This window comes from Artibeus jamaicensis, unplaced genomic scaffold (genome assembly GCF_021234435.1).
Source record: "Artibeus jamaicensis isolate MK-2021 breed Jamaican fruit bat unplaced genomic scaffold, CSHL_Jam_final contig_484, whole genome shotgun sequence".
Taxonomy (NCBI): domain Eukaryota; kingdom Metazoa; phylum Chordata; class Mammalia; order Chiroptera; family Phyllostomidae; genus Artibeus; species Artibeus jamaicensis.
The window spans coordinates 4,115,986-4,131,586 of record NW_026521859.1 but is presented as its reverse complement, the minus strand read 5'-3'; the positions used below and the strand labels follow the sequence as shown (position 1 = coordinate 4,131,586).

The 15,601-nt window shown below is 37.5% G+C and overlaps 1 protein-coding gene across 1 annotated transcript in view; it reads right to left on the bottom strand.

Moving 5' to 3' along the window:
• Positions 1-15,601, bottom strand: part of PKHD1 (PKHD1 ciliary IPT domain containing fibrocystin/polyductin) — a 461,864-nt gene that overhangs the window by 17,447 nt on the left and 428,816 nt on the right. Inside the window, exons 64-66 of the mRNA XM_053668316.1 lie at positions 12,012-12,119; positions 5,709-5,867; positions 1,702-1,824 (exon numbers count right to left, since the gene is read on the bottom strand). Coding sequence (XP_053524291.1) covers positions 1,702-1,824; positions 5,709-5,867; positions 12,012-12,119 — 390 coding nt within the window. The remainder of the gene's footprint in view (positions 1-1,701; positions 1,825-5,708; positions 5,868-12,011; positions 12,120-15,601) is intronic.

Here is a 15,601-nt window from a genome sequence, read left to right as displayed (position 1 = left end):
TGACAAATTTATTTTTAAGCTAGCAATAATTAGGTGTTTCATTGCTGGTAATAAATCCCCCCCCCCCCCCCCGCCCAAAAAACAAAACAAAAACCAGGAAATGCCTTATTATCTCCCTTGGAAACAATGTTCTGCAGATTTGGACAAACCTTAGAAGATGAAGAAACAAATCTGTTATGATCCCAAGGGGAGGATTCATATAACACATCTTTCTATTTTTAAGTTGGATGCCCTAATAAAATGGCCTTTATGATACTCCCATCTCTTCGATCTTAACTCTTCCACAGGAGCCTGTCCCTTGTCTCATTCCTGATAATTTATTAGTAAACCACCACGTATAAAATGTTCCTTAATAAAACACCCAGGCCTTGTGGACTGCCTAATGTAGTTAATTTACTCAGGGCAACCAAGATTCATGTAGCGATGGCCATATTAGATTAGGGGAGGGATTAGGATCACTCCTGCCATTCCCTGAAAAATGCAGCTAACTACGCTGTTCCTCACTCACAGAGCTGAACTCAGATGATCATTTTCAATTACCTGTCCTGAATTTGCATGCAGTAATATGGACTCTAGAAACCAAAGTTAGAGTGATATTAGATGGAATCTAGAAAGAATCCCTGTCCCTTCCCTCTGTCTCCATTCTTCTCAGCTTCCACCCATCCCAAACTCATGACCTTTTGGGGGCAGGCCCAGGAGCTCAAGTATAACTGACTAATTTGTTGAAAAAAATTGTTTAAGTAATAACTTTATTTTTCTGGGGAAAAAATACAAACAGGCAAACAAACTGATACACATACACACACTCATCAGAGTTTATTGAACTAGTTAAGATAGAGGCAGAACAATACTGGGCTGCTATTTTTTTGGTTAAGCAAGCACTCAGAATCATTAAATTCATATTTCTTTTCAAGCAGAAAATACCACGAGAGTTGGCTATTTCTCTGAAAAAATAAGAATATTCTTCTCTTTAGAGCATATGTTTCAAAATGTTTCAGGTCTGTGGAAATTATATGAATATTTTTCATACATCATATCCATACTTGGCAAATCCCTCTTGTGTTCTGTCTGCTATCTTTCTCCTTTCTCCATCCTTAGATGGACAAGGGCAAAACACTGGTTTGAGGCAAATACCAATCTTTCTGCTTGGCACCAATCCTAATGGCAATGTAACAATATAACGAGCAAAGTCATTTAGCACAATGCACGACACAAGCAAATAATACATTTTGCTAAAAGAATGACTAAATAACAAAGCAGAGCTTAACAAAGCTGACTCATTTCTTGAGGGGTCCATATTCAATCTAATTTGCCTTGTTGGTATTTGGCAGCTGCACTCTCTTCTTTTCCAAATTCAGTAATATTGCCAAACTGGCAGCTTTGCGATAGCTAAGGGAAGGATTATATGCCTATCCTCTGGTTTTTCCTTTCTCTGTGTAACAAATTCCAATGTTAAGCCAATAATATTCTACTAAGTAAGAAAATATAAATTTCAACTTGAATAACTGGTTAATAGATGAATGATTAGCTGGACTTGCATATTCCTTTGCTGGGGTATGATTTCCTTGAAGAATAACAACGACAAAATAAAAGGCTATAAACTAAATTAATTCAGAAACTGACAGCCGGGGGAGAGGGAGGCTGTAATTCACCCGCACTCTGTCTCTCTTGGGGGAACCCTCCCCCTGGTCCCAGCTTTACCTTCTCCCGCTGCGGGGTCTTCTTTCACTGTTTCCATCTGTGATCCTTGGTGTTTGGATGAGACATGGATATAATTCTTTTGATCATTAGTCTGGGATTCAGAAATAGCTTCACTTTTTATTTCTAAATTAATGAGAAAAAAAGTGTTACTTGGTTTTTTTTTTTCAGAATAAAATAACATTTTTGTCTGTGAATGGGCCCTAACTGTTGAAATGTCTCTTGTATGCCCCCAGAAAATGACTTGAGATACATGCAATAGAATGCATGTAATGAATCTAGAGTTTAAGGAAGAATGAAATGAAATTCCGTATACTGATTGAACATGTGAAATGTGACTAATTTAAATTGAGATGTGCTGTAAGTATAGAATATACATCTAATTTTGAAAAAATGTAAAATATATATTTCATATTTGTACTATGTTAAAATAATTGAAATAAATTTTTATATATTTGGTTAAGTAGCTTCTAGAAATTTACATTAGGTGCTTCACACTTTTGGCCATGTTACAGTTTTACAGGACAGAGCTAGCATAGAATGCGACTAATATTTTTATAACCTTTTATTCTGAGATAATTATAGATTCACAGGAAGTTGCAAAGACCCATGGAGAGAGAACAATATTATTTTATTCTAAAGTAATGAATGTTAATTTTAGCAATTTGAAGACTGCAGAAAATATGCAGAAGGAAATACGAATTACTCATACAGAGTTGATTACTGTACACTTTTCTTCCCATAATGTTCCTCTTGATCTCTTTATATTTTTTTAAATGGAAAGTTAAGAGTTTTTGTTCAGGCAGAAAAATAAGAGAATTTAACACAGGGAAATGTGTCCACAGATATTGAAAAGTTCAAAGAACAGAAAGAGGACAGTGTGGAAACTGATAGATTAGTAAATGCAGAAGAATCTCCTCTAGATCCAGGGGCACAAAAGAAATGATGTGAGCAGAGCTTAGTCGGAAGTCCCTCCAAGGCTGGTAGGTTTATTATAAAAGGGTGGATGAAAATTAAGTTACCTACTTCACAGTATTATGTGAGATTAAAATTTATGAAAGGTCTTTGCTTTCAAACCAGACAGCAACACACAAATACACAAAATGAACTTAAGATCTGAAAATAAAGACGAAAACCTGCAGTTCAAAAAATCAGAGGCAATAACACAAACTGAGGAGATCCTTTTCTTTTTGAGAAAGACAAGGAGTCCTCACGCTTCCTTGTTGTTTGTCCAGACGCATGGTGACAGGGAGAGAGGTAAGGATGCTGTGCTAGGCCAAACCTTGGTTCAATGTAGCGAACCTTCTGGTGATGGCATCACGCATCTTCCTTTCTTTATCTCGACTTCCTGTCTTCACCTCCCCTTATTTTGCCTCTCTGTATACTCATGTTACCGAACAAGAGGAGGTCCGAGGGAGGGGCAATACAATATTTGGCCCACCTAGGGATGCCCAAAACTGCTATACAACAGGGGCCCCTCCCAAAAACAAAATACTAGAATCTACTGGGCCCTTCTGTCCACCGCCAATTGGAAAGACATCTCTCAATGCCAGAGATTTGTGAAAAGGAAACAAAATGTTTATTTAATGCTATTCAGGCCTAATACCACCACTAAAATAGCAAAGTCCTTTATGTATACACCTACACCCACACAGCGCTCCCTTCTCCCACTGTCCCAACTCCGGGTACCGTAAATCAGGAAAAGAGCACACGTCTGTATTGCAGGCTGCTGGCACCGTCAGCTGTGTCACTGTGCAGGATCTCAAGTTAATCCAAAGTACTCTGGTACCCTCTCATGGTCCACTGGCAAGAGTCCTTTGTACCCAGTTCCAGTCAAAGTCTCTGTTGCTTTTCAGGCCCCGCGGCCAAAGGGGGCACCCCAAAGCCGCGTGGGCCTCTTCTACCAAAGCTGCAGGAGTCCGCACTCTACCAAAAGCATGTGGCTTTCTTCTTTACCTGGCTGCAGGGATCTCCATTCTGGCAAAGCTGCATGGTTTTCCCTTTCACCTGGGAAAGAGGGGGTCCGCACCCTGCCAAAACCACGTGGCTCCCTCTTTCACCTCACCAAGAGGGGGTCCTTACTCTGCTGAAACCGCGTGGCTCTCCCTTACATGACTGCAGGGGTCCTCACTCTGCCCCAAACTGCGTGGCTCTCTCTTCATCTGGCCAAGTGGGGACCCTTCCTGTCTCAGAGCCAGTCCTTTCCAAGCTCTCACACAGGCCTTCTCACTCAGGAGTCCCTCGTTACCCTCCTGAGTCCAAACCCTTCTCACTCAGGAGTGCAGACCTTAGTTACATCCTGAGTCCCAGCCTTTCTTACTCAGGAGTACAGACCTCAGTTACATCCTCCTGAGTCCCAGCTCTCCTCACTCTGGAGCGCAGCCCCTCGTTTCCATCTTGAGTCCTCCTCCTTCCATCCTCAGTCCCTCAGTTCCATAACCTTCTCCCTGGCTCCAAACTTGGCCACTGCTATTTAACATATCTATGAAACCAGTTAAAGGTTATAGATATGTTAAATAATCATTCCAGAGGTTAGCTCCAAAACTATTGCTATGCAAAACAGCTCTCAGTGGCCTGGCTCCATTTGTTTCTTCCCCCTGGGGGGAGGTGTGAGGACATCTTATATGTCTCTCCAATATTCCTATACACTTTGAATTCTGGACACCATTCCAAATCTGTTTTTTGGGCCCCCCCCCGGCTGCACCCTGTATTACTCACTCTTACCACTTTGGTTTCCTAATATCTCCTAATACTGTAAGAGTCTCATCCATTCATTTGATGAGGAGTGTCATGCGGGTGGAGTAAGGAATTTGCCTCTGTCTCTCACATACCCTAAGAACAGAGTAGGAAGATAGAAAGAAGTCTCCTTTACAGAACGTCTTTCCCGTGATTTTCCATGTCTCCAGCTTTTAAAAAAAAATCTGCCTCTGGGAAAATATCTAAGAATATAGTTTCTGTGCTGTCAGAGAAAACAGAGACAAAACACCAAGCATTTTCTTCCTTCTTCTGAAGGAGAAGAGGACACTTCCCCTGATTCTTGAGCTCACCTTTTGGAAGGTTACTTGGTCAGTGACACATAGAGTGTCAGAGAGTAAGATCTGGAGCTAAATGACCTGGTTGCTTTCTGAATGTGTGACCTTGGGGCAAGTTACTTAGCCTTTTCACGCCTCATTCTCCACTTCCTAATATAGACAGAGTATTTTGCACCAACTTCTAGGGGTGTTGTGAAGATTAGATGAATTCATGTATCCAAAGTACTTAGAACTTGGTCCATACTGAGTGCTCAATAAATTTTAGCTTTCACAAGTATTGCAATTAGTATTTAAGATTAGGCAATCCTTGTATGAACTGAGCAATTTAGTTCCATGTGGTTTTGATGGGAGACTCAAAAGTTGGAAAATGTTAGTTTGAATAACAGCTAATAAGCTCAGTAATCAATGCAAGTTAAAGCTATTGTTTTAGGAATTGTATGACCCACCCTGACTCCAGGAGACCGTAAGCAGTTGCACCTTTGTGCCTCAGGGGGGAGGCTGTAAGTAATTCAAGATAGTATCTGAGTTTTTGTACTCCAGGTGAGAAGACCACTGCCCAGGACACAGCTCAAGACCACCACCTGAGGCACAGATAAAGACCAGCACCCAGGGCAAGAATGCTGCAGGTTTTTTCATTTAATTAACTTTTCCCTGAATTCCAAACCCCTTACCTACACATGGTTCTCCTTATAAAAAGGGCTGTTTAAAAATGGAATTTAAGACCATCTGTTAGGGTTACAAACCCTCTATCTTCTCCGATTGCCCATCTAAATAAAGTGCCATAAAGATTCAATCCCTCCCTCTGCTTATTGGGTCTGGTGGGTGACAGGCAGCATGAATGCCAGCTTTTCTGATTACAGTTTAATATGTTGCAAAAGTTCATAAAAATTTCTCTTTGGGGGAAGAAAATGAAATGTTAATACATTATACATGATGTTATTTTTCCTCCAATGTTTTCATTCAAAAATATCTACATACTTCTGCTTTTGCTTTTCTTGAACCAACAGCACACCAGACAGCACAGGGTCAGCCACGACACCACTGAGCACAGGGAAGCGGACAGAATGACTGTTGACCTCTCCGACCCAGTCGCAGGGAGGATGGCAAATGGCCTGGAGCGAGCTGTGAAATTGGTTCCTGTTAAAAAAAAGTCTCAATAATAACTATTAATAAGCTGCTAATATAACATTGTAGGAAAATATGCTTATAACACTAAGTAGGTTTAATAAATATTTATTGAATTAAATGTTTAAATAAATAAACAAAAATGAATTCAAGATTTGTATTACTTAAGAGCTGCAGGAATCTGATTTCAACAACACACAATTGTTCTTTCCAATGTCCAATAATGATGAAGAATTCTTCCAATTCTCCCTTTTTATTCTCAGACATACCTTCCCCACCAATGCAAAATTTTAGCTTCATTCTTATGTTCCACTAATTAGAGCAGAAATGCTCTTAGTTCCAGAATGTGTGAAACTACTTGCTGTGACATATGCATCCTATTTAAAATATGGCGTGTAAAACAAAACGGGCACAGAGACTCCTACTACAGAGCCAAGAGAATTCTAATGTCCATGCAAATTTTGTTATCTGGAAAACTGGGGTTAGAGCATGGTATATAGATAGAGCCACCTGGTTATTAAAGATTAAATAAAATGGGTGACTTTCTTTTACAGAGTGCATCTTTCTAAGAATTCATCTCGAACTCCTCCACTTTTAATAGACTATACATTTTGGTTCTCACTCCATTATTACATTCGAAACGAGGCATAAAAGAATCTGAAAAAAAAAAGGCCTTGTCTATACACACAAAAATCTGCACACAAATATTCAAAGCATCTTTATCCATAATCACCCACACCCAGAAACAACCCAGATGTTCTTCAACAGGGCAATGAAATAATCAACTGTGGTTCATCCAAATGATGAAATGCTACTCAATCAAATAGAGAAAAAGGAGAGGAAAACAAGAAGGAAGGAGAAATGAAGGAAGTGAGACAGAAAGGTAGAGAAAGGGAGGGAAGGAGTGAGAGAGAGAGAATGGAGGGAAGAAGGGAGAGAGGGGGGAGGAAAGAAGGAAGGATTTAACAATGTGAAAAAACTGGTATGAACATCAAAGACATATACCGAGTGAGAGAAGCCCATATCTGAATGGAATGCACTGCAGAATTTCATTTATAGGACATTCTGGAAAAGACAAAACTATAGCAACAGAGACCAGATCAGCGGTTGCCAAGAATTAGTGGTAGTGGGAGGGGAGGAGGGGAGGGCTGAGGAACACATAAGAAACATTTTTGAGGAAATTTTTCTGTATCCTGACTGTAGTGGTGATTACATGAATCTATACATGTATTTGAATTCATAAAAAGATATACCCAAAAGATAAATTTTACTGTATGTTTTTTTAAATATGACAAATTTAAATTTGCCTGTAATTTGGAAAGTGATAGATACGTTTATTATCTTCGTTGTGGCTAGGGTTTCATGGGAGTATACGCTCATAAAAACTTATCAAATGGCATGCTTTAAGTATGTGTAATTTATCATGTCACTTACACCTCACAAAACTGAAAAGTTAAAAAAAATCTTACCTATGAGTATGAGTTAGTTATAGCCAGCATTTTAAAAGTATTCATTTTAAAAAATGAAAGTAGTTCATTCAAACAAACAAATTAATCCCAAGTCTCTGCTTTTATTTGAATCACTCGGGCGATAACAGCTTTTATTTTCTCTACTCAAGAAAATACCATGTTTTTCTTTGCTGTGCTTTTCTTGGGTTAAACCTGACAATTTGATTGAAAGCCACAGTCACATCTTTAGTCTCTTGACTCCTGGCTGACTCAGTCCCAAAGCTACTATAATAAAATTAGCTAGAAATGGTTCTACTTGAGACAACCTTGGCTTGTTTCTTATCAATTAGTTTCTTTTTATGTGCATCCGAATAAAATAAATATAGCCCGGATATGGAGGAATAGATTTTACTAGGGGTTTGCAGAAGTAAAAACAAAATTCCTCATTACTTTTATCCATTTTCCAATGATTGCTCCCTGATTATTTACTTTGCTTAGTGGATAAGTTATTGTTCTCATTCTTAAAATATTTATGAGCTAGTAAATGAAATGAGATACACATACAAATGTTTGTAATAAAAATCAGGATGTAACACATGCAACTGGTATAATGCAAATCAATTGCTGTGGAAGAATATTTTTTATTGATATGATCAGAAAAAAGCATACCCAGAGGAGGGGTAGCTAAGTGGGACTTTGGAGACTGAATAGATAAAGACAGAAAGAAGAAAAGATCAACTGATGTTTAGGAAATTAATGCTGGAAAGCATTTGAGACCAATTTTGCTGGGTATTAAATGTCCATCAAAAGGAACTTGACTATACTCTGAAGGTAATGAAACGTTATATAAGGAAAAATTCTGAGGGCCTGAAGTAACAGGGACCAGTTTATAAGCCTAGACCAGTGACCTGAGTCCCAAGGTGGAAACCAGCTGCTTTTGAGTATTTTTAGCAACACAACACTTTCAAAAATGCAATCTTAGACATAATCTCAATATACTTACTTACTTATAAACAAATATTTGTGCATATGTGTGATGTTTTTCTATACCCTGGGAATATAATGTGGAACTCAGCAGGATTCCTCTGTGTTTTAGAACTCAGGTTCTAATGGGGCACAAGGCACACAGACAGTAGAAAAACATGCAAATACAGGGATACTGTGATGCCAGGTAGTGGTATGTGCCATGAGGAATAAAGTGAGCTTGGAAGACAGAATGACTGGAAGCGAAAGTAGGGCTGGGAAGGGTGTCATAGAGTACATGGTGCAGAAAAGGCTTATCTGAGTAGGCGACATCAGTAAAAATTCTGAGTGAAGTGCTGAGTGAGCCATGTGAATTTTGGACATGGACATGGCAAGTGCTATAGAGCGTCTGGATTGGATGGCCCGGAAGCCCCTGAGAACCCACAAGAACTCTGCGGCTCCAAGAAATGGGTAGAAAACCCATGGCCCTGACCCTGCTAATGAGTGAATGTGGAAAGCCTGGGTGGAATGTCAGTTGTACAAACTTACAGAAAACTTCTCTCTTGGCAGTATCTTAGAAAGTTCAGAAATAAATAAATGAGCTGGATTAGCCAACACTTTAGAAAGTCTTTAGAAAGATTCCATACACACTTGGTCAGAACAATTTAACTTCTCAGTTCCTCAGTATCGGTATATCTAAAACAGGAACGATAATTTGTTCCACTCTCTATTTGTTTCTCTCTGACAGAGAAGAGGAAAATTAACAGAACTTGTTGCAAGTTTTCTGCTTGATTCATAGATGAATGAAACAATAACAACAACACAAACAAATGCTTGTTACATCTATGACTTTGAAACTTGTTAGAAATAAAAAAAATTTCATTGATTGGCCTATCAATGTGGGGAGGAGAACTGCCTTCTGAAATGATTCTAGTGCTAGAAATTGATATTGTTGGAAACAAGGAGTTACTCTCAGTATCTTTACTGTTAATCAACATGATGTCAAATTAAAACCACAATGAGATATTCCCTTCCACCTGTCAGAATGGCTACCATCAGTAAATCAGCAAATAACAAGTACTGGCAAGAACACAGAGTAAAGGGAACCCTTGTACACTATTGATGGGATTGTAAATTTGTGCAGCCACTACAGAAAACAGTATGAAAATTCCTCCCAAAATTAAAAGATATGCTGCCATATGATCCAGAAATCTCACTTCTGTGTACTTACCTGAAGAAAACAAAAACACTAATTTGAAAAGATATATTTACCCATATGTTCATTGCAGCATTACTAGTAATAGCCACAATAAAGAAGCGACCTCCATGTCCATCAATAAATGAATGGATAAAGAAAATGTGATATATGTAGTAGAATATTATTCAATAAAAAAGAAAGAAATATTGCCATTCGCAACAACATGGATAGATCTAGAGGGTATCATTCCAAGAGAAATAAATCAGAGAAAGACAAGTATGTGACCTCACTTATATGTGGAACCTAAAAACAAAAATGCATAAACAAAACAAAACAGAGGCCTACCTATAGATACAGAGAATGAGTTGATGGTTTCCAAAGTGGGGGGGTTGTGGATGGGAATAAAATGTAAACAAAACAGAACGTGTTGGCAATACGAGTCACGGAAGTGGAGGCCTTTTTACACTTTCATTTTATCTTCCATGTATTCTCTTCTAATTAACACTTTTGTGATCTGATTCCGACAGAGCCCTACCTCACAGACTTAATCTTGAAAATTATGAAGAAAAATTTGGGGCAAATCGCTAATGGAAAATGATAGTTCCTCAGTAGTTTACTTTACAAGTTATAGGGGAACCTAAAATAGAGTAGTGGTCTAGTCAACGTGAACACCAAGCTCCATTCAAAATCACGAGTGTTCTGAGAAGTTTGAGTTACAACATGTTTTATATTTTGTTTTATAACTTATTCCTTAAAATAACCCTGGTAAAGTATTCAGTCTTAGGTCACCACTGAAAACATTAAAGGACAAAAGTCTCTAGGACAAAATAACGAACTTTGCATGTGTTACCCTCCAAAATATATCCTTGGGAATCCCATGGTCAAGGACACTGAACATGTTTCCGGATGAACCTGTACTTAAATTAGAATGCCTTCCATAGATATTAAAGTAATATCTAACATAATTAATAAGAATATCACCAGACCACAGAAGATATTTCCTTGGTGAAGAAAAATGATCCAAAGCTTGGAATTAAGAGGAAAAATGATTACAGATCTCATCAATGTCATATTGGAGTATTCTCAACTTGGCCCATCCATGGTTTATCCAATTCTCTGGGCCATAGTTTTGTTTTGTTTTTAACTTAATATTTAATGTTAATTAAGGAACAGGCTTAATTAATACAAGATTGGTAAGCTGCAAATGATTTTTTTCCCGTAAAGATGCAAAGAATATCTGTAGACATCTAACTTCAAAGGTTACAGTTTTATTGCCCTGTATCCAATTTAACAAACTCCTGTCAGCAGCTCTTTCCTGGCTGATCTATATCCTTCACATGTTATTTAACAGCTTTGCCTTCCTTCTGGTTCCCTCATTATGGGTTTAATAACTTGTTGACAAGTGCTCTTTATATATTTTTATGAAAGCCACACTCTTTAACTTTTTGAAAAGTATGCTATGACAATTGGAATTTAAGTTTCATGAGGGAAGACTAATATCTGGCTTTAATTAAACATTTGTTGTTGGGCGTCAGATACCTCACATCAAAACATTTGGTTTCCTTTGCTATTTTCAGTATCTGAGAGATTTAAATCCAGTAACAACTGCCCTAATGCAGCTTATAAGACTTTGTATTGTCATACCTGTGCATAAATTACTTAAGTATCAGACTAATTTCTCCAACCAAAGTTGATACTTGATTGTAAATTTCTAGTTTTCATTCAAATGTGATATTACTGTTTTGAACATTTTTTTTTAGGTGGAATTTTTTTTTGGTAAATCACATCAATGCATGCAGTATGTAAAAATTTTTTTCAAGTGGGTCATTCTGCTTTTCAGAGTTCAGTGCTTTAAAAAAGGATGTCAGAAATTGGACTCTCAGCTCTATTCTTCATAGAAACGAGAGGGTGGTACTTCACATAGTTCATCTGGCTTTGAAGTTTAACTAACACGTTACCTGCTATAAGCTTGTTGAATAGTTATTACTAGCCTTAACAAATCAAAACACTTTCAAGAATATTTCAGAAGGGAAATTTCTTTTTAATATGTTTTTGAAAAAAACTGGATTATGTAAGTCATTTTCACATCCTTTATACCTATGCTTCTAAAGTACCAGGATTCTAAATGGGCATAGTTGCTATTTGTGGGGTGGGGGCAATGGGTGAGGAGGGCAGAAATGGAGAATAAGAAGTCATAATACACAATATCTTAGGGCTCTCTTTTTTACAAATTAAAATTACCTAATTAATATCCAAATAACTGTTCTCCAATGTCACAGAAAAAAAATTTTAAGTAGAAAATTCAAAGTAAATTTTAACTGGAGGAAAATGTACATTTGGATTCTTGTTTATGGGGATTCTCCTGAGGCTTAATCTCTACATGTGTTCTTGCTTGTCACACCTGAATAATACAAACAACTGATGTCAGTTTTCCTCTATATTTAGATTACTTTTTATTCATGACAGAAGCTATTTCTATTATAAAACAGAAGGGGCTATTTTTAATAAAAAAAAACAGATAATAAAAACACATTGTGCTGAAATTACCTGGAGGGAAAGTGACAGTAAAAACAAAGTGCCAGTCTGACCCAGAGATCAAAACTGCCAAGTCAGAGAAGCTCACGTAACCATCTTGAGTTTCTGCCTGAGTACTCCCTGCAAACAAACACAAAAACAAAAAGTGTTAGTCGTCTAATCAAGCACAGTCTCTTCATGTGTTCTCTGTAGAGGGGCAATTGGACGATAAAGGAAAAATATATTTTTTTAATTAAAGAGGTCATTAAATCCATCAGGGTTTTCTTACACAAGTCTTGGAACCAAATAATCTAAGGCAGAATAATAATAACAGCTAAGATATGTTGAACCATATATTAAGCATCAGACTAATTTCTCTAACTAAAATTGATACTTGATTGTAAATTTCTAGTGTTCATATATTAACCATATATTAACTAGACACTGTGCTTTATATACATTATAGATGCATTAGAAATAAAGTAGAAAAATTATTTAAAATATGTTATTGTCTATATTATTTAGAGATTAGGAAATAGGCTGATAAAAGTTTAAATTACTTGGTGTTGGGGTTATAGAACAAATGTGCCTAATTTCAGAGTCAGCATTCCTAATCACTACTATACCTTCACTATGTCATTAGTAAGTATCTCTCGAGAAAGACTATTTGTCTTTCTAGGTGGTCAGATTTTAGTGTCTGCCTCTTTTCTATTCAAAGGCTCTGTAGTTTATGTGGGGGCAGAGTGAGGCCAATTGACCAAGACTTCAGCAATACATCAAATCATGACTGATAAAGATTTAGCAACTTCAACTGCCTGGACCATGGTCTCCCTAAATAAAATGCAAAAACAAAAAAACCTGACATCTTCTAAAAATAAGCCATCTATTTATAAAGTGAAAGAAGATGACTTAAGGCAGGATCACATTCACATTACCATTAATTAATTAGCCTTTTGACTCCACTATCTTCAGATTAGTTTACTAATTATCAGCTGCTGCATTTCACTCTGGAAAAGCCACTGTGATTGGTATGATGGACAATAAGTGAGAGTGGTCTTAAAGTTTATAAATTGGTTGGAGATCTTTAAGAGTGAAAGGTATCATAAAGATATATATATGCTTAGTGTTACATTTTTCACTTCAATTGCTCAGTCCTTTTTTTTGTGGGAACATTGTCTTTCCTCATCAATTTTGCAGAGCTAACTAAACTTCCTTTTTTGGAAACATATTTTCCTTCATCTCTTCAGAGTCCCAAAATAAATAAAGTACCCAGAAAAAATGGAAATAAATAAGCCAAGACTAAAATAAATGATAGGCGCCCAAGATAAATGCAGTTTATACTCTTTAAAACCTATATGCATCAAAATTATGGTCAATAAACTCTTGCAAACAATGAACTGCAGAGTACAGATGTTCAACATGAAATCGTTTGCTGCAATTTTTCCTTTGACAAACGTCCTTATTGTTCCCATCTTTGGAGGAATACAAAGCAGCATTTAATCGAAATGTGTCTATGGAGCACAGTGAGTCTGCCTCATAAACAGCCGCCAAACTGCCTAATGGAAAGTGCTTTAGCTCCAAATGGGTTTGCTTTTGTGTTAAATACCAGCTTGTCTCAGAGATCTCTACAAAGATTCCCATATATGTATCTATGATATTCTCAGATTTGAAGCATATGTGCACAAAAGCTGAGGCAGTTGCTGCCAAGTACACTTCCTTACTCCAGGGTTCATCATATCTCTGGAGTGGCAATTGTAAAGTATACAAATGCCATTGACTGGCTCCCTGACCAAGCTGGTATGAACGACGGACTGGCTGAGGGAACTTGGGGCAAGATGAGGTGCTGAGCTCGTAAAAAACTGAAATTGATTATGTGACTTGACAAGGAGTGCTACCTGAGAATGTTTTCACAGGGCACATAGTTTCTCAAATACCTTTTCAGCCCCAGTTCTCTGCCAACATCATCTCTCACCCTAGCAGTACACATAGGCAAACTATTACATCATTAATGTTCATACTTCATCTTTAAAAAATACTAAAATATTTTGTCTAATCCTAGGATCTATTATTACCAAAGAATCTGAAGGGCCCTTAAATAATAGTCTTTGTGTATCTAAATCTGCTTTTTTTTTTTTTGGTTAGTAATCTCTTTTTTACTGAGGCGATCTACTGAGACAAAAGAAAATCAAGTTAAATTGCAGAATAAAAAATTTAGGCCAGATATATAAGTATAGTTTTGTTGTTATTTTGCTTTTCCTCAGGAAATACTTAGAATAGGTTAGGCAATCCATCCCAAATGGATTGGCATTCTTTCTGAAGTTATGGAGTATTTCAAAATGGTTTTAAAAGATACTTTCAATCATATGAAATGGGATATCTTGGTAGTGTGGCATTCTAAAAACAGAAAATGACACAATACTTTTTTTCCTACATGACATACACACACAAAAATGTGTGCATAGAAGGCAGCCTCAGCCTGCTCCTCACACTTTCCCACCGAATCTCCCAAGGAGGACAGCGGTGACAATACTGATTCAGGTGAGTCACCTCACTCAGCATGAGTCAGCGTTTACAGAATAAAGTAGCAGGTTCATGACTCATTCATTGTGCATAGTCACGATACGATTCTAAGATAGTCAGTGATCAGATCCTTGGGATGTGCCTGACAGAAAAATAAGGAAGGATTTGGGGGTTATTAGGAGTGGGGTAAAGTATGGACTCTTGGTAAGGTACAGTACAAAAGTAAGGTATGGAATACCCATAAGGCATGGAGTACGAGTAAGATACTGGACATGGGTAACGTGTAAAGTACTGTGATACTAAGATACAGAGTATGAGTAAGGTATGAAGTGTAAGTAAGGTATGAAGTATAGGTAAGGTAAAAAATAGGGGTAACTAAACTAATAGTACATATCAAAATGGTTAAGATAGTAAGTTCTATGTTCTGTGCATTTTACCACAATATTTAAAAATATATCAGTAAGGCATGGAATATGAACAAGGCCCTGGGTATGGGTAAGTGATAGAGCAGGGGTAAAGGTACAGATGTTGGTAAAGTACAGAGTATGGGTCCAGTATGGAGTGTGACTAAGGATATGAAGCAGATGTTAGGCATGAGGTATAAATGAGGTACCAGATACAGGTAAGTTATAGAGTATAGGAAAGGTATTGCCATGCACTGGAGGTTTGTACCCCTCCAGAATTCAAATGTTGAAACCTAATCTCCAGTATTTGGTGCCGGGGCCTTTGAGAAATGATTAGGCCATCAGGAGAATTACCATGAATGTAATTAAGTGCCCTGATACAAGAGACTCTAGAGCGCTCCCTCACCCCTTCTGCCACAGGAAAACACAGTAAGAAGATGGCTGTCTATGAACCAGAAAGTGGGTCCTTTCCAGACACGGAACTGGCTGGGGACTTGATCTTGGGTTTCACAGTTTCAAGAACTGCAATAAATACTTTTCTTTATTTATAAGCCCTCCAGCCTATGATACTCTGTTATAGAAGGATGAAAGGACAAAGGCAGATATGTAATAAGGGTAAGGTATGCAGTGTGTATATGGTTTGGAGTGTGGATTAAAGTGTAGAATACAGGGACTGGATGAAACAGATACAGGGGTGTC